General features: G+C 42.9%; 1 protein-coding gene across 1 annotated transcript; it reads right to left on the bottom strand.

The window, feature by feature from the left end:
* Positions 1-532: 532 nt before the first annotated feature.
* On the bottom strand, positions 533-21,996 carry LOC149439219 (uncharacterized). Its single transcript, XM_089659312.1, has 5 exons — positions 21,435-21,996; positions 10,863-11,162; positions 6,016-6,141; positions 4,503-4,537; positions 533-913 (listed from the first exon to the last, which is right to left on the bottom strand). Exons 1-5 carry the CDS (start codon positions 21,682-21,684, stop codon positions 845-847), a joined length of 780 nt encoding a protein of 259 aa, XP_089515438.1. The 5' UTR covers positions 21,685-21,996; the 3' UTR covers positions 533-844.
* Positions 21,997-22,646: the final 650 nt, after the last annotated feature.

The following is a 22,646-nucleotide window of genomic DNA, read 5'->3' as shown; positions in this document are numbered from 1 at the left end:
TATAAGGCACACAGAGCACAGCTTGGCCCCGCATCCTCCTCACTGGCTGTTATTGACAGCAGTAGGAGCCAATGCCCATGCTTCTGTGTCTGAGCCAATGAGGAGAGAGGGAACAGAGAGAGCCTAGGCTCTTGTGCACATTGCTGGATCAAGATCAGGTTCAGGTAAGTATGGGGGGTTGCTGCTTGCAGAAGATTTTTTACCTTAAGGCATAGAATGCATTAAGGTAAACAACTTTCTACCTTTACATCCACTTTAATTAGGTACAGCAGTCAAAGTGGTTTAGGGACCCAATATCCCCCACTTGTTCAGGATTTAAAGGAGAAGCATAGCCAAACCTATTTTTGCAGCAAGCAAGTGAGAGAAAATCCCTCTAAAGTGAGGTTATCACCAGAGTTAGTGTCACCAGTGGAAGATATTCCTATTCTGCTGACAGCCCAAAATTCTTTTAAACATAAAAACAAGTCAGTTTTGTTCATCCCTAGTTAGGATGAAAGAACTATATAATGCAGAAACTGACTGGTTCCGAACACATACTCCCCTCCTCCCAGTGTGATTTCTGTTCTATAAGCGATTCAGGAAGAATAATAATAAATAAAAATAGCAGGTTCTACAAATTATATTATTAAATACATTTAATGAATTAAAAAAAAAATACAATTGCACAAATTAATGTCTTTTATAATTTGCCTGGAGGTCTACGTCAATCGTCAGTGTTTCTCTACAATGCTAAATAGGCTAATGCTAATAAAAATTAGATTATTAAAATAAAATAATAAAAAGATCTGGGATTGGGCGCTTGGTAAATGATCTTCTTGTACTCCAGGTAGATGCTGATGGAGATTTAGGAGTTGAGCATTCTTCTTCCATGAGTTAGTGCGCGGCCATTCAGCTGTGCATATGCAATTTCATCCTGCATTGAACATAAAGGACTAGTTCATATAATAATGTCACAATGAAGATAAAGAAAAATCTTTACAACTTCCTAAAAAATGTAAGTTATTATTATTATTATTTATATAGCGGCAATGGTTCGCTCAGCGCTGTACATTACAAAGGGGGACAGAACATGTGACCGAACAATACCAATACAATGCAAAACATGAGGGGATCGAGGGCCCTGCTCTTTCGAGCTTACAATCTAGGAGAGGGGGTGGTGGCACAGGAGGAGATAGCTGTGGGGGATGGAGTGGTAGGAAGAGTGGAGGAGGTCGGCAGGTTAGCAGGGAGTGGGGTAGGCTTCCCTGAAGAGATGGGTTTTCAGGGTGCACCTAAAGGAGAGGAGAGTAGGTGATAATCTGATGGGTTGGGGCAGGGAGTTCCAGAGGATGTGTGACACCCTGGAGAAGTCCTGGAGGCGGGCATGGGAGGAGGAGACCAGGTAACTAGAGAGAAGGAGGTCTTGTGAGGAGCGGAGTGTGCGTGCTGGGCGGTACTTGGATATTAGGTCGGTGATGTAGTTCGGGGCAGTATGGTGGACGGCTTTGTACGTCAGTGTTAGGATTTTGAATTTGATCCGTTGTGCAATCGGAAGCCAGTGGAGGGATTGGCAGAGGGGGGTGGCGGAGATGGAGCAGTTGGAAAGGTGAATGAGTCTGGCAGCCGTATTCAGGATTGACTGAAGCGGGGATAGCCAGCGGCGAGGCAGGCCAGTAAGGAGGGAGTTGCAGTAGTTGAGTCGTGATATGATGAGGGAGTGGATGAGTTGTTTAGTAGTTTCTGGGGTTAGGAACGTGCGTATTTTGGCGATGTTGTGGAGGTGGAGTCTGGACGAGTTTGTTAAAGATTGGACTTGGGGCTGGAAGGATAGGTTGGAGTCCAGAATGACACCAAGTACTCTGGCCTGCGGGGCGGGTTTGATGGTGGCGTTGTTGGATGTGATGGAGAAGTCAATGGGGGGTGGGGTCCGGGCTGGGGGGAAGACAAGAAACTCGGTTTTGGAGAGGTTCAGTTTAAGGAAGTGTAGCGACATCCAGTCTGATATGTCGCTCAGTAGGTGTGTGATTCGGGCGGAGACCGAGGGGGTGAGGTGGGGGGTTGAGAGATAGATTTGTGTGTCATCGGCATAGAGGTGATAGTTGAAGCCGTGAGAGTGTATGAGTTGGCCAAGGGAGGAGGTGTAGATGGAGAAGAGAAGAGGCCCGAGGACAGAGCCTTGAGGGACCTCAACAGAGAGGGGGAGTGAAGGGGAGGTGGTAGCAGTATAGGTAACGCTGAAAGAGCATTGTGACAGGTAGGATGAGAGCCAGGAGAGAGCAGAATCTCTGAGGCCGAGGGAGTGTAGTTTTTTGAGGAGGAGGGGGTGGTCGACTGTGTCGAAGGCCGCAGAGAGGTCAAGGAGTAAAAGCAGTGAATAATGGCCATTAGCTTTGGCGGTTAGCAGGTCGTTGGAGAGTTTGAGTAAGGCAGTTTCGGTGGAGTGTAGGGGACGGAAGCCGGACTGTAGGGGATCGAGGAGGTTGTTGTCGTTGAGGTGAGAGCTTAGGCGGGTGTAGACTAGGCGCTCGAGGAGTTTAGATGGGAGCAGGGAGATGGGTCTGAGGTTGTTCGGGTCATTGGGGTCCAGGGAGGGCTTTTTAAGTATGAGGGTGATGTGTGCATGTTTCAGAGGGGAGGGGAAAGTACCGGAGGAGAGGGAGAGATTAAAGATGTGGGTGAGGGAGCGTAGGATGGAGGGGGAGGGAGGTCGTAGGAGTTGTGAGGGGATAGGGTCGAGGGGGCAGGTGGTGAGGCGGGCATCAGAGAGGATCTTGGAGACTTCCTCGATGGTAGTAAGGTCAAAGGTGCAGAGTGTTGGGGGGCTTCAGTATGAGGAATGTAGGGTGGGGTGGAAGTGGGGGTAAGAGCAGTGGTGCAGATACTTATGTTTAAGCTGAACTAAACCCCTAAAAATTTTAGGAGGTAGAGGTTTTTTTTTCAAAATTGTATTTGTCAAAAGTCTTTCCCCCAGCTTATTTATTTATTTATTTATTTTGAAACTATATATTGCCTACAGTGCAAGGTTGGTCTGCCATAATGTGCAAATATGTCTAGTTGCAAATGATGAAAGAGCTGCTACTCTTGGCTATGCTACAGTTCCATTTTAAATTTGCAGTCTACCTGTAGTGCCCTCCTAGACAGGTGCTAGGTTTAGATTTAGATTTAGTTGGATTTTTGATAGGTAAGTTTAGTTATCACACTGTAGTCAATGTGTTTGTAATTTGTTGTCACACTGTAATCAGTGATGCCTTGTTCTGCTACTCAGGTCTCCTCAATGTAATTAGTTGCTGCCAGGCTGATAGCTCCCTCTGCATTTAGAAAGCTTGAAAGGTTTCTAGAAAATAGGTGTGATGCTATGCAGATGGCACAATGAATGTTGATACTGCCCAAGCCTATCCCAGAGGGACTGGCTCAGATGGCATGCTGGGTATCTGTGTATATTCAGTGAGCACAGTGGACTCTGGGCTTTTTTTGTATAGGATTGTTCCTGCCTGGGAGAGGGCACATTGCCCTCTCAGGCATCTATTGTTGTGTGGTGGGCGACTTGAGGGCCTGGATGCTGGGACTTGAGTTCTGCTATGCTGACTGCGGGGTCGTCTACTAAAGTTATGGTCTGGTATCACGGAGGAAGGCATCCAGCTGCTCTTGGGTCTTGTGAGCACAGACACCCCTAAAGGATCTTAGAGACTTTGTGCTACTAACCCCCTCTGGTGCTCGGATGTCATCTATGGGTGTAGTAAAGGGCACATTGGTTGGTGTTCTGATGTTCTGAAGAGCTTTGCCTACCTGACCTACCTATTAAAAGGGATTCTGATCTGAGGCTCTAAAGAAGTTACTACTACCATTGTTACTATTACTACTACTTAAAGTTGAAGACTGTTTGATTCAAGCGCGGACTCCATCAAACCTTGTTCTAAAGTCGTCAAGTGTACATAGTTCTCTTTTTCGGGGTATCCCATTCATCTCTCTCAACTCTATCCAAGTTCTCCAAAAGTAAAAACTACTAAAAACCACCACCCCTAGACTGGTCATTGAAGAAACGTATGAGTGAGCCTATGTGCTTGGCTGTGGGGCAAAGCTTTTGGGGAGGACCTGGACAGTATTCCTGCGACTCCTACAGGAGTAGTGCTACATACCTAGAATTGATATTTTGCTGTTTGATTGAGTTTCCCCTGTTGATCAGGGACTGTATTAGTGAGATTGCTGTGCTGAATTCCCAAGTCTACTCACCTGCTGTGGTCATTTTGGGGGCTCCCACCATAACTGCTGTTTATGTTTTTTTAATTTTCTGTTCAGGAAAATATGAATGGGAACTAGAACACACAAAGCTGGACAGGAATAAAATCGAAACTTGTGGCAGCTGGATGTTGCTGTCAGAGTAGTCAAGACATAAGAAAGCAGAGGGCTCGCTCAACCCACCAGGCTCCACCATGTAGAGAAACATGATTTTGCCATTCACTTTAATGAGAAAATAATTTTTTAGATGTCAAATGTTACAGTACTTATTCAAAAGCTTCACTTACAGAGTCATTTCCATCAGTTTCCCATACTTTGTTACCTGTAAGAATAAAGTACATGAACATCAACTGCTATCCAGGGCATGTCTGCAATCATTTACATAAATTCTGGAACTAAAGTGGTGCACAGTTCTGGATTACGGTATCATGCATACATTTGTTTTCCCCTCTCCCTGTTAAAATATCATTGTTTTGGAAAATGACGATTCTTTTAGGATAGTGAATTTAGTTTATATCACTCTTTATATAACACAGTCCATAAAGATGTTCTATCGATTCTCTGACACGGGAATGATAAAAAATTGAAAGAGCCCTTATGGCATAGAAATTCACAGATTAGGTTGACAAAGGCGGGATAAATGAAATAGCAAAATGCTTGATATTACTTATCTCTGTCAAGGTTGCTAGACTTCCTGGAGTATCTGCAATCATGAATGCAGCTTGCGGAGACAAGCTCTGTCTTGTCACAGACACAGCAACTGGCACTAATGTTGGCGTTTATTATTGCCAAAACTGGCACCAATGCTGGGGGTTAATATTGCAGAAACTGGCACCAATGCTGGGGGTTAATATTGCAGAAACTGGCACCAAATCTGGGGGTTATTATTGCGGAACCATGCACTAATGCTGGGGGTAATTATTGCAGAAACTGGCACCAATTCTGGGGGTTATTATTGAGGAACCATGCACCAATGCTGGGGATAATTATTACAGAAACTGGCACCAAAGCTGGGGGTTGTTAGTGTGGAAACTGATGCCAATGCAGGGGGTTATTATTGTGAAAATGGGTACTGATGCTGGGGAATATTATTGCAGAGACTGTCACCAATTCCAGAAGTTATTACTGTGGAAACGGGCACAAATGCCGGGGGTTAATATTGCGGAAACTGGCACCAATGCTGGGGGTTATTGTTGTGGAATCTGGCATCAATGCTGGGAGTGTGATTCCAGAAACTGATATCAACGCTGGGAGTGTTTATTGCAGAAACTGGCTATAATGTTGGGGGTTATTATTGTAGAAATTGGCAGCAATGCTGAGGGCTATTATTGCTGCTAATGACACCAGTGCAAAGGTTATTATTGCAATTACTGACATTAATGCTGAGGGTAACTATTACTACAACAATGGGGCTTATTGTACTCCTATTAGTGTACCATGTAGTAAAAGATACAGCAGGATCAACATTTTACAGCATATTATGCATCCACACATGTACAATAGTGGAAGCACTGAACAACTAAAATATATATGGTTAAAAATGTCAGTGAATTCTGTTTTGAATTAATTAAACCTAATTTAGTTTATAATTTTTTTTTTTTTATATTTTCTTGTCTTGAAAACACACTGACAAATTTGTAATAAACTGGGAAGGGTGTGCAGTTTGTCATTTTCACCCTGTGCACCAGAGGACCTTGTCCTGGAACTGTCTCAGGCACAAGAAGTAAAAATAAACATAAAGAAAGAATATTTTGCAAAACATGAGTTGTATTCCTTTTAATAGTAGCAAACTATACATACGTTTAAATTTGTTACGAAGCCTTAAGCCATAAGTCCGCGTAAGATGAGCAATGAAGGGTAATAGCATCAGGGATCCCAATATCAATGCAGATACCAGCCAATAGTGGCATGTAGTTGAAAAATCAGCTGCCGTCATCCATAAGGCAATTATTAGGAAAAAAGGAAAACATGAATTCAATCAAATAAAGTGAACATTACATAAAGAGCAGTTAAAGGATAACTATACAATTACTTATTTCAGATTTTTAGCTGACCATCAACACAAGAGAGTGCTGAACACAAATGTAGCAGAGTACATTTTACTGAACATTAATGTAGTAGAGGGACTATAGTAGCCACCAGTGTAACAGGATACACTACACTGATCACCAGTGTAAAGGGGGCCCTAAAGTGACTACCAATATAACAAGGGGGACTACACAGACGGCCAATGTAACAGGGGGCACTTTACTGACCACCAACCTAATGAAAAGATTTTTGCTTACCAATATTGTAACTGGGGGAACTACTTGATAATGAATATAAGGAAGGACATTTAACTGAGCACCATTAAAATGGGGGCCACCTCTGGTTTCCTCAAGATTTGCAAGACATCATCTAAAGTGGCCTAATTGGCCAGGCTAAACATTTGTAGCACTACCCCCTCTGAGGCCAGTAGGTTTTGGGTCCCCCTAAGCTTTGCACGGTCCACGCATTATGCATTTTCCCCCATCTTCACATGCACAGAGTCAGTAATGCAGTCCTTGAGCTGGTTTTCAATTTTTTTTATTAAGGGGTTAACAACTTGGATGGGGACTAGGGGTATATGGGATGCCAAATGGACTGCAAACTTGATCTACAAGCTTGAGGACAAACCTCTAAGCAACCTCTGTACAAAAGGATGTGAATCTAAAAAAATAGCACTGTCTCTGTTAAGGAGCACTGAAGTTCCCTTGATATACCTCCTTAGACCCCAGATGAAACCTCCTCCTCACCCAAGTGCACTGAGGGTATCCTTGGGCAAGGTATTCCAAGAGCTTACAATGAAGTAATGAAGTAGTCCCGGATGAAAACTAGTTGGGTCTTGCACCTGACTACTCTCTCTCTCTTTATCTGGCTCAGGGGGTGTAGAAGTACTCACACTGTCCTGTCCTGTTAGCTTTGTTGGTTGAAGTTTTTTTCAGGCCTTTCATTGGGCTGTCTCCTTCTCAGCTTACAGATTGTCTTCCCTAGGAAATGGTGGGACAATTGAGATCCTTCTGTCCAGCAACCAGCCTGTAGGTAGGCCCCACACTCCAGCCTCCTCTTAGTCCATCTTCCACCTGACACTAGCACTGCTGCACAGGCCCTGCCACATTTAAGGGTTGTCCTTGGTCACCATGCCCAGTCTCCTGCCAGGGGACTGGCCAAGATCCCTCAGACATGCAGATCTGGGCCTTCTCCCCTCTCCCAGAAAGTTTCAGCAGTTTCTGGAAGGGTTCCAGAAGCCATGACCTGTAGAGCATCCCAGCCTCTACTGAAGTGAGCTCACTACCTCACTCTCAGACTGCTACACAGCCTCTATCTAACAAAAACCCTATCTAGCTAATCTAGAGGGTGTTACACTTGCTTTGCCATTGTTTTCACAGATACATGGGAGTATAATATGGGAAACAGACACCTTATAAAATAATACTAGCTCTCTTAGAGCAGAGGTTTTGAATTAAAATTCACCAAGGTCCAGGCAGTAAAATTTGCATGCATCAGAGATCCGAATGTCATGTAGGCTCCTGTGGTACATTTTCATCTGCGCCAAATCACGTGTTGCTGCAATACGATTTTGAATAAAAGGGTCGGGGACTTCTTCAAGTCTCTAGCAGGTAGTGCTGACCTACCCACAACGTACAGATCTGACCTGTTCTCACATCAGTGTCTTCAATCCCCACTGCAAATCCCAGTCCCTTCCTGATTCACAGCAAGGTCCCTCTTGATGAGTATCCCCAGCCCCCCTTTATATCACCCCCCTCCACCTCTTCCACAGTAGTGTTCTCACACTTCCTTGACATCGAACCCCCCCCCCCCTAACAGTACTGTCCTTTGCCCTCTTTACTGAAGAGTACTCTGCCCCTATTTACATCATCCCCCCACATTACTGTCCCCAGACCCCCCCCCATGTTCCTGTCCTCTGCCCCCACATTACAGTTCTCAGCTCCTCCCACTTTAATGTCCTCAGCTCCTACACACCACAGTCCTTAACCCCCCACATTACTGCCCTCAGCCCCTCTTCACACCAATGTCCTTAGCCCCTTTAACATTGCCCCCCCCCCCCCCACTGTCCTACCTTACACAGACAGTTATTGACAAACAGTGATTGCTAGAACTGCCCTTCATCCTAGCAACCAATCACCTGCTTGTTAAACTCGGGCAGCTCCCACCCTCCACCCAGAACTGTTCTGCCTCCCTCTGTCAGCTCTGTGAGGATGACCGCGAGACAGCTGGGGGAAGAAAAGGCAGGACTACATGGGTCCGGAAGGGACAGTGACTCGGTCTGCATCCGGACCCCAGTCTGCCATTTAGTGATTCCTGTCTTAGAGGATGCAGAGAGCTTAATAAATTACAACTAAATCCTCCTGTATGTCAGTCTAAACAAATACCAAATCTAGTTATTATGTGATGCATAAATTATACGGACTCTACTTTCCCTGGCAGAGCCAAATCTGCCTTCTTTTGTGTCTCACACGCCCCCCTTCCCAGACACTGCAGCTCACAGCAGGAAGGTTTCAGCAACAGAGGCAATGCTGCCAAAGCAGAAAACAGTGGGTGGGACTAGCTGTGGCCAGGTGTTGATTGACACGCTACAGACTTGGGAATCAACATTTACAAAGTAAATAGCCGCACCCCCTGCAACATTTGTTTTGCTCCACTGTAGTGCAAGCAGGCTTAGCCTATATTAGAGTGGCAACACTGCTCTGAATTTAGGAGTCGTGAAGCATTGTTGCCACATCATCACATAATGCTGCATATTTGGTTGACCTTACTGGCATGATCAGCAAGTATTTGTGTGATGTTACAAGGAGGTGTAGCACATATTTTTTTTTAACCTCTTGCCGTCCGCCTGCTGTTTATAAACGGCAGGGCGGTGGCAGTCCAGGGGCGGGTTGCCGTTCCTAAACGGCACCCGCCTTTTCTAGCTGTGCGCGCTCCCTGGGAGCGCGCACCACCGCGATCCGGTGTCCGCTGTGTCCTCCGGACACAGTGAAACACCGATCGTCGGACGGGACCTCTGTACGAGGTCCCGATCATGTGATCACTGATTGGCGAATCAGTGATCACATGCAAAGTAGTAAGCAAGATGTCACTTGTGACATCATTGCTTACTACGTGTGAAATCTGTGAATGATCACAGAGGTCACATGGTACAATTCACAACAGCCTTGTACCATGTGACAAGTTGTGACCAATCACAGCTCACACAGTACTTCTCAATGACTGCAAGAATGCAGACAGAGTGAAGGAGAAATGATTGCTTTTACATCCTATATGGGTGTAAAAGCAATCAGTGTAAAAAAAAAAAAAAAAAAATCTTCATCACCCCCCACAAGTAGTACAGTGTCACCATGGTGACACTGTACTGCTAGGGTGACAGTATGTAAAAAAAAAAAAAATAAATAAAAAATAATAATATAAAAAAAATAAAATAAAAATGTAAAAAAAAATGTTTAAAAATTATAATTTTTGGTTATAAACTAATTTGGATTTTTTTTTTTTACTAAAAAAATAACGGAATAAATTTTGGCCAAGATTTATGATGAAATATTATTTATTTGCAAAATTTTATTTAAAAAAAAACACTTTTTTTCAAAATTTTTGAAATTTTTCATTTACATAGTAAAAAAAATAAAATCCCAGCGGTGAATAAATACCACCAAAATAAAGCTTTATCTGTCTCAAAAAAATGGTAAAAAATTCATATGGGTACAGTATTTCATGACCGCGCAATTGTCATTCAAAGTGTGATAGTGCTGAAAGCTGAAAATTGCCCTGGACAGGAAGGGGGTAAAAGTGTCCGGACAGGAAGTGGTTAATGGGAGACTATAGTTCTGCTTTATGAATATCACTGGCTGGCTGGTTTGTGAACTGTGTAATATTTCACCTGAGTTTCTCATATATACATGGTGAGGGGCTACAGGGTTTATGACTGCATTTTTATTCAGAATCTTGTTTTTTCAGTTCTGTTTCAGGTCCCGGAGACTAGGGTTGCACTGTTATTGGTATTGGTGCGTATACTAAGCATTTGCAAGAGTACTCGTACAAATGCTCAAATAAATAAACCAACACCTTTGTGATACGATTTGAGCCCATACAAAATGAATGGGCTCAAATTGTACTGTAAAGAATCGCATGTGATTTGAACAGGAATTTGGTGCAATTCCTTTCCGAATCCCATGCGGTTTCTCTGCGGGTGAAGTGCAATATGCAGTGCGATTTGATCCCTTGTATGGGCTCAAATCGCACTGCAAAAGTATAGGTATCATCAAGTATTTGAGCACAAATATCAGTACTCGTACTCGCAGCTAAAAAAACATTATTGGTGCGACCCTACTGGAGTCCAGAGGCTTTATTGGGCTTTGAGAGGGATAAAGCTTTCACTCCTAGGCCCACATCTTACCTCAGTATTAGTCTATGCTGTTCACAAGCTTTTTATTTTTGTCAGTAAACTGATGCTCAGGGATCTTTCTGTTTGTTCCTAGGTGAAAAGGGTGATTGCTGACAGAAAACTATAAAAGATACAGGTACTGCATGTTTGTGCTGGAGAACAAGGGGATATTGTTTATATCTTGGTCTGTACTTTATTATTATAATTATTATTAAAGACATATCTCTTATACCTTTTAATGGAATCCTCCATTGGACCTGGATAGCAGAGGAATTGCACCAAACTTCACAGGTTACATTAGCTCCGTAGTTCAATGAGAGACTGTATCGTGAGAGCAGGTTTATGCTAATCCAGTTTCCATCTTGGTCTTCCCAACAGATCATTTTGCCTTTGTGAAATATTCCGGAGATGTTCAAGGTCCATTGAATGATGTTGCAAATCACATTTGCTGCACAAGCCAGCTGGATGGTGTTGGAAGGAGGATGCAGTGAAGGAACCAACAATGTATCAGAGCTGTTGGCCTTGGTACTATCTAAAGGCATGTATGGGAGAAAGAGTTAAGTCAGTTATTTCGATCAAATCCTGTACACCTATCGCAAAGGGTATTTCTAAGACAAATGGAAATCTATTTGAGAGCCCTCCTTCTTGTAGTGTAGGTTGATGCTCGTCTTCCACCATGACTCTGGAAACAGCAGGACCTTTTCCCTCTGTTGGCAGTAAAGCCAAAATTTCACCCCTAAGAGCAGGGGCAGCCGGACAACTTATGGGGCCCCCGGGCAATAGGGGATCATGGGGTCCCTGCGTCCTTGCCTAAACTCAAAAAAGTCTATGAAAAAGGTACCAGGGGCATCTCATGGGGGCCCCTACTGACCCCAGGCCCTCGTGCAGTGCCCGAGTTTCCAAATGGTCAGTCCGCCCCTGCCTAAGAGATATTGGATCAGATTTTTTTTCTTTAAATCATAAATGTAGGCATATAGCTGAATACACAATTGAAACCCCTGAGTTCTTTTACCCTCTAATAAAATGCTATCCTCTGCATACACCCCTGCCAGGCCCTGAACATTTACTTGTCTCTATTAAAATCAAAGTAACTTAGAATAGTTTAAACTGTGATTGGATAGTGAAGGAGTCTCTTCTTACAGATGAGGTCTTTTCTGTGCACTCTTCTGAAATTAAACTCCATTTTTAATATTCACAGCATTGTAGAATGCTGTGAATTCTGCTTTATAGGAGATCACAGAAGACAGTATAGCAATAGATTTTGGTATTTTGGGTACTATTTAAAATGTAATTCCACCTTTACACCAAGTATAAAAAGATGAATTTCCAACAAATACCCCTCTTCTCCAGTCCCCACTTATCTGCTGTGCCAATAATCTTCCGCCATTTATGTCTACTGATGTACTGATCCGTACAATTTTAAACGTCATACGCAGACCCAGAGGCAGTGTAGCAGCCAGGGGGATACTGACAACTCATGGGGCCCCCGGGCAATAGGGGATCATGGGGCCCCTGTGTCCTTGCCCAAACTCAAAAAAGCCTATGAAAAAGGTACCAGGGGCATCTCATGGGACCCCCTACTGACCCTGGGCCCTCAGGCAGTGCCCGAGTTTCCAAATGGTCAGTCAGCCCCTGGTAGCAGCATATTGCTGGCAATAGCAAGCAGTCAATGGTCAGAGTAGTAATGTGACAGTGCTGACCAGTTAGGGCCCTGTTGCCCAACCTGCGGCCCTTTAGTATATGATGTTTGGCCCTCAGACCCCAGCAGTCTGTAGTGGGAACAGATAATAGCATTGATCTATACTAGCCTTTTGTAACATGTTCCCAGTTTCCTATTGTCTTCTGCAGCTTATCCCCACCCAAACATGTAGCATGTCCTCACTCTCTGACCATTATTTTATCTTTTAGGTCTGCAGTTTCTGACAGTTCTCTCAAGCATTACATATATTGAACATTATGTACCCTTTTGTGATGACAGGGGCTGCATTTGAGGCCCCCTATATTTCATAAGTTGACAACCACGGATTTAGAGTCTCATCTTCTGTCCCAGAAGTAAGAAACTTCTACATGCAACTCTTTCTAGGGTATTGAATGCCTGGTCCCCCTCTGTGCAGTGTGGTTCCTTTTTCCAACCCCTGGGCAAATAGTGGGAGACCAGGCATCCAACACACTGGTAGGCATATTAGATGATGAAGGTGATTCAGCTAATAAAACACCTGAAAATGGAGAAAGCAGAGATCCGCACCATAGAGTTGAAGAAGGGGTAAATAATAAACCCTTGTCACATACAGAAATATCCTTCACGACTGTATTTTTTACATGCATTGTGTAGTTTTCATTTCAAATATAAAACATTTAAATGGTTCTGAAATACGTCACAAAGAACAAAGAATCAGAGTAGCTTGCATTTTTCATATCTGCCAGAAGGTGGTGGCAACCTAGCAGAATTTTAATTACGGTACAATATCTTTTTTTGTAGTCCATAATGAAATTTGTAAATTACAATTCTTTTTCATTTCTTTCTTAAATGAAACATTAAAGCAGACCTTGCAGTAAAATGTAGGATCCTTTTTTTGTTTTTTGAATTAGAACCCTCCCCAGATAAAGTGCTATGTATTAGAAGAAAAAATGCACCTGTAAGGAAAAAGTTATGACCTAAAAATGTTGACTGAACGGTTACCTTTTAGTAACACCCAACAATATAAAACACGGTGCAAATTACTGGAAATTGTGCAAAATACAAAATGCAAAAATAGTCCAATTCATAAACTGTCCTCCAAAAAATGGAAAAAAGACGTGCAGACGTTATAAATAACATGCAAAAAAAATTGCACGACAAAAATCATAATTTGGCCGGTGCTATAATTTCATAAATTAAAGTGTCCTGTGCAGTCGATTTCATATATTCAAGACAATCTCCAGTGCATACTAATGAATAATATTTAAGGAAAAAAGTTAGAATAAACCCTTCCAAAGGGATTCCTGGGGAATGAGGAGTACCCCAAATTCCACAAGAAGACACTTCCATCCAGTTGTTAGATTTGACTTGTGCTGCATTCTCCAGGATCTCACATCACCCTTACTTAGGTGCCGCAGATGAAAGGCGAGGGTAAGGTAAGCATATATCCTTTTATTCTCTTCTAGTTATGGGCCAAACACCCCCCTGTTCGAACCTAACGAGAGTTCGACCGTGAACTTCGAATCAGCACAACTCACCAAGTCGTATCTTTGTGTGGTAACATACCGCACAGCATTTTTTTAAAAAAACTACTAAAATACAGCATGAGTTATTTTATTAAGTCATGTGATATTTTAGAAGTGAAAACATTCTTTAATGTTTCAGCTGTCAGCAGGGTTCACCACTGACAGGTGAATGTAAACAGAATTGCCAGAAATTAAAAATTTAGCAAAAAAAATGGCGTGGGGTCCCCCCCCAATCCTTACCGAGCCCTTGTGATGTCATCGTGTGCTGTGATTGGCCAAAGCATTGCACCTGATTTGTGGTCAGGTGCATTGCATTGGCCAATCACATTGAACTGTCAGAGCACAGTGCATTGTGGGGCGCAGCAGGTGAATAGCAAGCCAAATGCCCTTACCGTTTGTGTGTTCACTGAATACACGAACGGTCGATACTTGAGTCGAACTCATGTTCGACTCGAACATCAAGCCCAACACTATTCCCTACAGGTCTGCTTTAATTTTTCCTTTAACAATGATAATAAAAAGAACTTAAATTTACAAAATTTCATAATGTCTTTTTTCAAGAAAATAGCACTTACTTTATATAAAATTTAATGAATTTCGCAACTGCTGTACATAATCACCTATTATAAAGGCGGTAATTGAGCGCTGGGAACAATAATGTAATGTAAAGCTGCTAGCATAAAAGGCAACCTCTAAAACCCAATACAAGAAATATAAAATAAGTATGCAGCGCTAATGTAAAAAATAGAAAATAGAATCAGATAGATGAAAAATATATAGAATCAGATAAATCAGAAATTGCACAATATCATATTCCAGCGACTTAGTCCATATATAGTAGTACAGCAAAGTGATTATGTGCAAATGTTCATAAATCCACAAAAGAGGGATAACCGTGACTCTTGTGCTCTTGAAAGTATACAAACATTCCACTAACCAGATAGCGCGATTGCCCTTTTCTCTCTTGTCTAGACTAAACCTTCTGGAAGATGGCTGCGCATTAGCGACTGCGCATGCGCGAACCGCGATCGGTGATGCGGTCACGCACGAATGCGCGCCAATTATAAATCGGCTATTTATAGCTTTCATTCATCATGGGAACACTCCCTCTGAGGAAGCATAAGCACACGAAACGCGTTAGGGAGGTGCCCCTGACCATTGTACATATACCGCAAGGCCATCCTGATTGACACCTGGTGGCCACATTGGATCCGGATGTAAGTTTGTTTTTTAATCTGTACATGCTGGAATTTTGTGAATTAAAGACCTACTGCACTATTGGAAGCTTTCTCTGGGCTCATCATTTCTATGGGAGCCCGCTTTTGAAGGTTCCTGATGACCTGTATTGGTGTGTGACCTCTCCCTCCCCCCCTGGTGACTGGCATAGTGGAAGTTTAAAGAGCACACCTAGATTGATGACACCTAGTGGCATACACGCTGATGACATCTTCATGGTATTACATGTCCAGAGCACCAGGAGCAGGTCTTAATTGCTCCACGCACAGTTAATGCGCTATCTGGTTAGTGCAATGTTTGTATACTTTCAAGAGCACAAGAGTCACGGTTATCCCTCTATTGTGGATTTATGAACATTTGCACATAATCACTTTGCTGTACTACTATATATGGACTAAGTCGCTGGAATATGATATTGTGCAATTTCTGATTTTTCTGATTCTATATATTTTTCATCTATCTGATTCTATTTTTTACATTAGCGCTGCATACTTATTTTATATTTATAATCACCTATTGTTTCGGTAACATTGGTTACCACCAGGACAAATAGAAGGTAAATGTATTCATCAAGGACACGGACAACAATAAACCAGGAATAAAAATGCTTTGCTTATACACTTTAAGTTAAAAGTTAGTAATTAATAGGGTAGTGAGGTCATTGATAAAGTGTGTCACAAACCAATATCAGGATTAATTAGTTGTCCTTTGACAACTTGTAAGAAAAAAAATGCAATCTGCAACTGCTATGCAGTCTAATATTATGAAAGGCTTTACAAGGGGTGCTATGGAGGACTAGATGCACATACCTCCCTCCAATGTGCTAGGTCTTTATTAAAAGAATTTGGCATATACCTTGGCTTACTAATTATTTGGGGCAACTCAGATTTCTGCCCAGAAGACCCCTGACCAGACACTTTTTTATGATCACTGGCTCACAATAAAGTACTATCTATGATTAAACACCTACTCATCCATAACTCCAACTCCAAATGTAGGCAGGAATAATGCTGCAGTGTGTCTGCCAACCTGAAGTTGTGATACTTCTTTAGGCAGGCAGGAACCCACTGAGGACAAAGTTATCCTGTGTTTTGAGCTCCAGGTGCCCACCATTTTAAAGTGACTCCTGCATGCAAGATGAATGGGACAACAGCTACTATGTAACTTGCCAGTTAGTGCCACGTGGCTCCCCCTGTGCAAGGAGTGGCTTTGCTCCCCAAAAGGAGAAAGGAGAGGTCAGTTTGTAGTGCTGAGGAGGCATAGTTTTCCATGGCCTGAAGAAGTGTATGGCAGGATCATGAGATGCAGTGAAAGTCCCACAGCACCCTCTCCATTGCACCATAAGTTACCTGTATCATAGAGTGGAACTGTCAAGTGGAAAATGTAATTTATTATACCTGGGGAAAATTGTCTTTATGTGACGAGTGCACCCAAACCTCCTATTCTTGGGTCCCCCACAGGCGCTTCTGGCTCCTCCTTTCTGGCTAATGCCCCCAATAGAAAGCAGCTTCCCATGGGGGCAATCATGTGGGCATTGACTCTGCCCCACCCCCTACTCCCTCATCACTGGCTTTGACAGCAGTGGGAGCCAATGGCTCTTGCTGCAGATGTGCACAGCACTGGATCAAATGAGGGCTGGGGGGTGTGAGGGGTCAATACCATGGCCTAAACATTTTTTACCTTAATGCAAGCAATGCATTTAGGTAAAAAATGTTTAGGCTTTAGAACCACTTTAAAGCAGAATTAAACTCAAAAAATGAAAAAGCACTGACAGGCTGGGTATTTATGATAGAAGTGACCCTTGTGCTCTCTTCTATCATCAAGCAGTTTCCCTGTCTGTCTGCAGTAATGTACACTGAGCCGTGCATGTGCAGCTCAAAGTAAATTCAAGGCACTGCTCTGTGCCATGGTTAAGTGACACCTGTGCACATGTGCAGAAGTGACATCATTGCGGCACGGCCATTTAATTGGCCGAACAGAGCAAAGCCAGAAGAAAGGCTGGAAGTGCCCATGACCAGTTGAAGTGCTGACAAGGCAGCTCTTGTGGGTTTGTTTGACAGGTAAATTACCCATAATGTGTAGTACATAATAGCATATTATGGCATAAACCTCCTGGGGGCCCATTTTGGAAAAATATATAGTGGCGTTTAATTCTACTTTTACTTGTAACCACAAGTAAAATGCAAAGCTCTGCGTGAGAGTATTCTCCAAGCATAAAGAGGAAGGGGTTAATATGAATATCTATGGATTATGGAAATGGAATGGAAACTGGCCAATCTGACCCCCGGCTGACTTGTTTCACTGTAAGCCATTAGCTAAAGAGTTCAACCACATGTTGCAGTTAGGTGCTACACACATCCAATTAGATCTCCCTAAACATCCAAAAGCTTACTTTTTCTGTGACGGGTAAGGTTAATTATTAAAAATAATTTGGATGCCACAATATCTTTATCTACTGAATAATTTCCCCTGATGGATCCCTCAATTAATGGTATATTTAGGCACTTGATCTCCCCCTCCTGCTGCAGAAAGAGCCATACAGGGGATTGAAATCAACTCCTAAATCAACAGTCATCAATAGACAGTGCATATAAGCATTAACGGCAAAGTGAATAATAATACTATAACTAGTGTGACATTATGAAAGGCGAGGTGATTGATGGATTCTATGTGTCACCTCGCATGCATTCATATCTAGTAGACTATGGTGGAGTCCAGTTTGGGTTTTCCAGGCCACTTTGGCAGAGTTGGTTCCGGACCGAATTTTGCGGTCCACTGATGACCACCAGCAGGTATAAATAAAGCAGGACTGGAGCAAGAAGTTTCTCTTAGGTATAGCTCTCTGAGTCCCAGGCCGAGAGAGTTGTAGATGAAAAAATTTACTTTGTATAAGAATGTTAAAGGTTTGCACACCGTTTTGTTCTGTTGGTGACAGGGAGAAACCCTTCACCTATGAGATAGAAGCCTCTTCTGCTTAGTTAATGCCTGGATGGCAAGGATTTATTTTCTGTTCTGTTTTGTTTATGATACATGAAATCTTTAAAACTGGCTACAAGTCAGATTTTTAAGAAAAGACCTGCAGTCTGGACTACCTTTTCCCTGGAAAGGTGATCCCCCACCTGAGCTAACCCCCCCACTAGTTTAGGAGGTCACTATACAGGTTGTTAGACTATAGCCCAGGTCTACTACAGAGCTACCCCTACTCCTACAGGCACTACCAGGAGTCATTGAAGGGTGGATTATCTGAATAGACAGTCTTACACCCTACCCTTCAGCTGGCTAACGTTGGGGCCCATTTTGCCATTTGTGCACATAAACGTAGTCCCCATGGGAATCTGTATGTAGTATTATAAGTTGTTGGGTGAGTGCCTAATCCCTTTAAGCGTAGTTTTTGATAGCAGCAGCAGGTTGTGACCTCATGGCCCTCCTACCAATCCAGCTATACAGCCACGGACACCCCACTGTGTGGGTGTCGTCTCTTTTGACTCACTGTCACTCTGGTCCCCAGTTCACCCTGCTGTAGTGCTCTAGCTTTGGTACAGTGCAAGACATCTTCCAGTAGCAACTCTGAGCGCTCCCTGAACCTCACTCATTCACTTGTCTCCCAACTGCGTGAGAACATTTCCTCTGCTCCAACTACTGGCAAGTCCAGATGGGCAATGTGTTCACTGCGAAATCCCACAGCAACAAGACTGCCCTATTCAAACTACACCCTAGAAAGGTACTACTCCTTTCTCTATAGTCCATTGGTTAATAGATATTCACAATAGCTCACTCTTCTTGGACTTCAACTCCCACATTCCATGGTGGCTAACCTCAAAGTCTATGGGGTGCCTTTTGACTTGCCTGCTTTGCCTGCTAATGGCAGTGTGCTTAAATTTAACTTGTTTTTTTAGTCACAGCTCAAGTGTAGTTGCAGACAGTGTTATGACTTGCTCCTTGCAGCCAAATACCTGGCTACAAATATCTGCAACCCCACCATGTCCTGTGGAGCACAGTTCTATGTTAGCTATTGTGGCCATGCAATATCAAATGTTTGGGTCAGTATTTTAATTGCAGAGTCTAGAGCAGCAATGGGCAAACTACGGCCTGCGGGCCGTATACGGCCCGGCGGACCTTTTAATCCGGCCCGCGGAGCTAGGCTCCTCTCAAAGTCCGCCCTGAAGACCGGTGTAGCATGAAAATCTGTCTCCTATGAGGATCTGTCCCCCTCGACATATCTGCGCATGTGCCGGAGATCGCCGATCGGCTGCTAATGCCTGAAACTGGCACATGCGCAGATACGTCGAGGGGGACAGATCCTCATAGGAGACAGATTTTCATGCTACACCGGAACGGCGCGGGAACACGGCGAGAGGAACGCGCGGAGCAAAGGTAAGTGAATTGACACAGGGGGGACTTGGGGACTTAATATGGGGGATGAATTAATATGGGGAATGAATTACTATATGGGGGATGAATTACTATGGGGGATGAATTACTATAGGGGGGATGAATTACTATGGGGGATGAATTACTATGGGGGATGAATTACTATAGGGGGGATGAATTACTATAGGGGGGATGAATTACTATGGGGGATGAATTACTATATGGGGGATGAATTACTATATGGGGGATGAATTACTATATGGGGGATGAATTACTATGGGGGATGAATTACTATATGGGGGATGAATTACTATATGGGGGATGAATTACTATGGGGGATGAATTACTATGGGGGGATGAATTACTATGGGGGGATGAATTACTATATGGGGGATGAATTACTATGGGGGATGAATTACTATGGGGGATGAATTACTATATGGGGGATGAATTACTATGGGGGGATGAATTACTATGGGGGGATGAATTACTATATGGGGGATGAATTACTGTATGGGGGATGAATTACTATGCTTACTATGGGGGAATATTACTATACTTACTATGGATGACACATACACATCATTCATTTACTCTTGGTCCGGCCCCCGGGTCCAATATATGAACCCATTGCGGCCCTCAAGTCAAAAAGTTTGCCCACCCCTGGTCTAGAGGCATATAAAAAAACACACCAAAACTGCATTCAGAAAGGAGCTTATGAGCATAATTTACATACATATGTGCATAAACATGCATACAAGCACGCATTTGAGTGTAAATGTATTCTAGTGGCCAGAATAAATTAATATTCTGGCCAGTAGAATGTACTTCTGCTCAGCACCGTACACCCATAAACGCGCGTACATAAACACGCATACATGCAATATTAAAGGCACTTTCTTCTGCGAAGTTATGGCAGAAAAGAATACAGCATATTTGGAACATAAATTCATACATCTGTGTGCATGAGGCCCAATATGGAGGTGCCCATATCTGGTGACATATTGGGATAAGGCGATATTATATGTGAATACAGTTTTCAATGCGGACCTACTTAAAGACTCATTCAAATATATTTTAAGAAACTTCAACAATTTCTCATCCTGTTCTAATAGTGCTATTCTGGCCGTTTTTAACTGCATAAAAGCTGATAGCATGAAAATGGATCCCACACCTGCCAGCCACTCAGAAAGAGGAGCTGATAGTGATGCCAACTGTGGTATTATCTGAGATCTGGTTGGGGGAGTTCAAAAATGTTCCACAACCTATGGTCTCTTTGGTTAGACAGCTCAGGTGGAACTACCCAAGGTCTAATGTCTCACCAGTTTTTTTGAAGATTCAGTCATGATATGTACATACCAAAAACAATTGGAGCAATTTTTTTTCCTCTTACGGCCAGCACTTTGTTCTGTATTTTGTTTTTGGGACTTTGTAACATATGTGATTACTCTACAGTTCCACAATTGCGTATCCTACATCTCTAACATGGGTTTTACCTTGCCTGTTCCCTGAAAGCCCCCTTCTACCCCCACCCAGGGGCGCACTGACCATTTGGAAACTTGGGCACTGCCCGAGGGCCGGGGTCAGTAGGGGGCCCCATGAGATGCCCCTGGTACCTTTTTCATAGGTTTTTTTCAGTTTGGGCAAGGACACAAGGGCCCCATGATCCCCAATTGCCCGGGGGCCCCATGAGTTGTCAGTCCACCCCTGCCCCCACCCATGTGTGTTTATTCAAATTGTTAATGCAAAATACCAAAAATAAATCAGATTTAAAATATGAAATCTGCTTAGGTGCCTATTACAGGCAAAAACCTCCACCACTTTTCAATAAGGATAAATGACATGGTTCAGATGGGGTGAATCTACATTAGATATGTTCAGCTGTATCTTACATTTTTTATAGGGTGACATGAGAATATGAAATAGAACACAAACTTTTAATGTAGCACAATGCAGGATTAAGTGAATCAAAAAGTGAAAGAAAAAGTATTACCTACAATAATAAGAGTTGTTCCATTGCCAAATATAATATTATTTTTCTGATAGAAGGTACAGTAATATACTCCAGAGTCCTGTATGCTTATATTGTGTATTTCTAGAACATGGCTGGTATTCTCCTGCTTATAGTTGTACTTCTCAGAAGAATTGCTTTGTGCAATTTTTTCCAGCCTTTCAGGGTCCTTCCAAGTCCTCCGAAACCAGTAGAACTTTCTAGCTACATCTAGTGAGTCATGGCTGACCATACAAGAAATATTCAACGAACCACCAGAAGGAGCAAAAGTCAGTTTGTGAGGCTGACATAGTTTGATAGCTACTCCTATAAAATAAAATGAATGAACAGCGTGTTAGTCATTACTGCTTTGTTTCTAGTTAAAGAGAAGTGATTTGTATATATTTTCTATGAGATGGTCAGGACTGAAAAAAGAATAAACCTATTGTAAAAACAATATAAATAAATCATCAGGTAAATATGAAATATTCCATAAAAACATTTGTATCCTTAAAAAAAGCTCCTTTTCACACATTTCCTTCATTTCCCTTGTACTTGCTGTAAAAAAAAAAAAAAAAAAAAAAAAGCCCGTTCTTTACAGAGCTCAATAGCTCATGCTGAAATTTACACATAGAAGTCAATGGGTCAGAGCAGAGACCCATCTCTTAAAGATGGAGTAGACTGCAGGGAAAAAAAAAACAATCCCCTACAAGATAATGTCATAACGTGCTAGTATGCATCTTTTTCCCGGTCTCCCTTCCGGGTTCAGTAGCTGCGTTTGTCTGACAGGCTGGGCTGCAATGACATCACTCTCGAGAATGAGCGCCGGAGTCCTGGGCCACGGCACAGTACTGTGAAGGAATGGCACGGGTATGCCATTTCTTCAGAGCGCATGCACCGGCTCTAAAAAAAAAAAAGAGAGAATATCTCCTAAACCAGGGGTACTGAATTAAAACTCATGGAGATCAGACCAGTAAAATTTTCTTCCAACAGAGGTCTGAACTACATTTTTTTTCAGCCATCTCCTACTGTATATCACAATCCCTATACTTCAGTGTTTGATGTCCCCCCGCATGTCACAGTCCCCCACTTCACATCAGTTTCACCTTCACAGTAGTGTTCTCCTGCACATCACCCCCACCCACCCCTTTACAGTGCACCCCCATTGTTTTTAGCAGTCCTCAACCCCCCTTCAAATAATCACTCCCTGTCAGG

Source organism: Staurois parvus, unplaced genomic scaffold, assembly GCF_062004578.1.
Source record: "Staurois parvus isolate SC_StPar_1 unplaced genomic scaffold, SC_StPar_1.0 ptg001146l, whole genome shotgun sequence".
In the NCBI taxonomy this organism is placed as follows: Eukaryota; Metazoa; Chordata; class Amphibia; order Anura; family Ranidae; genus Staurois; species Staurois parvus.
This window is presented reverse-complemented; position numbering and strand designations above follow the sequence as displayed.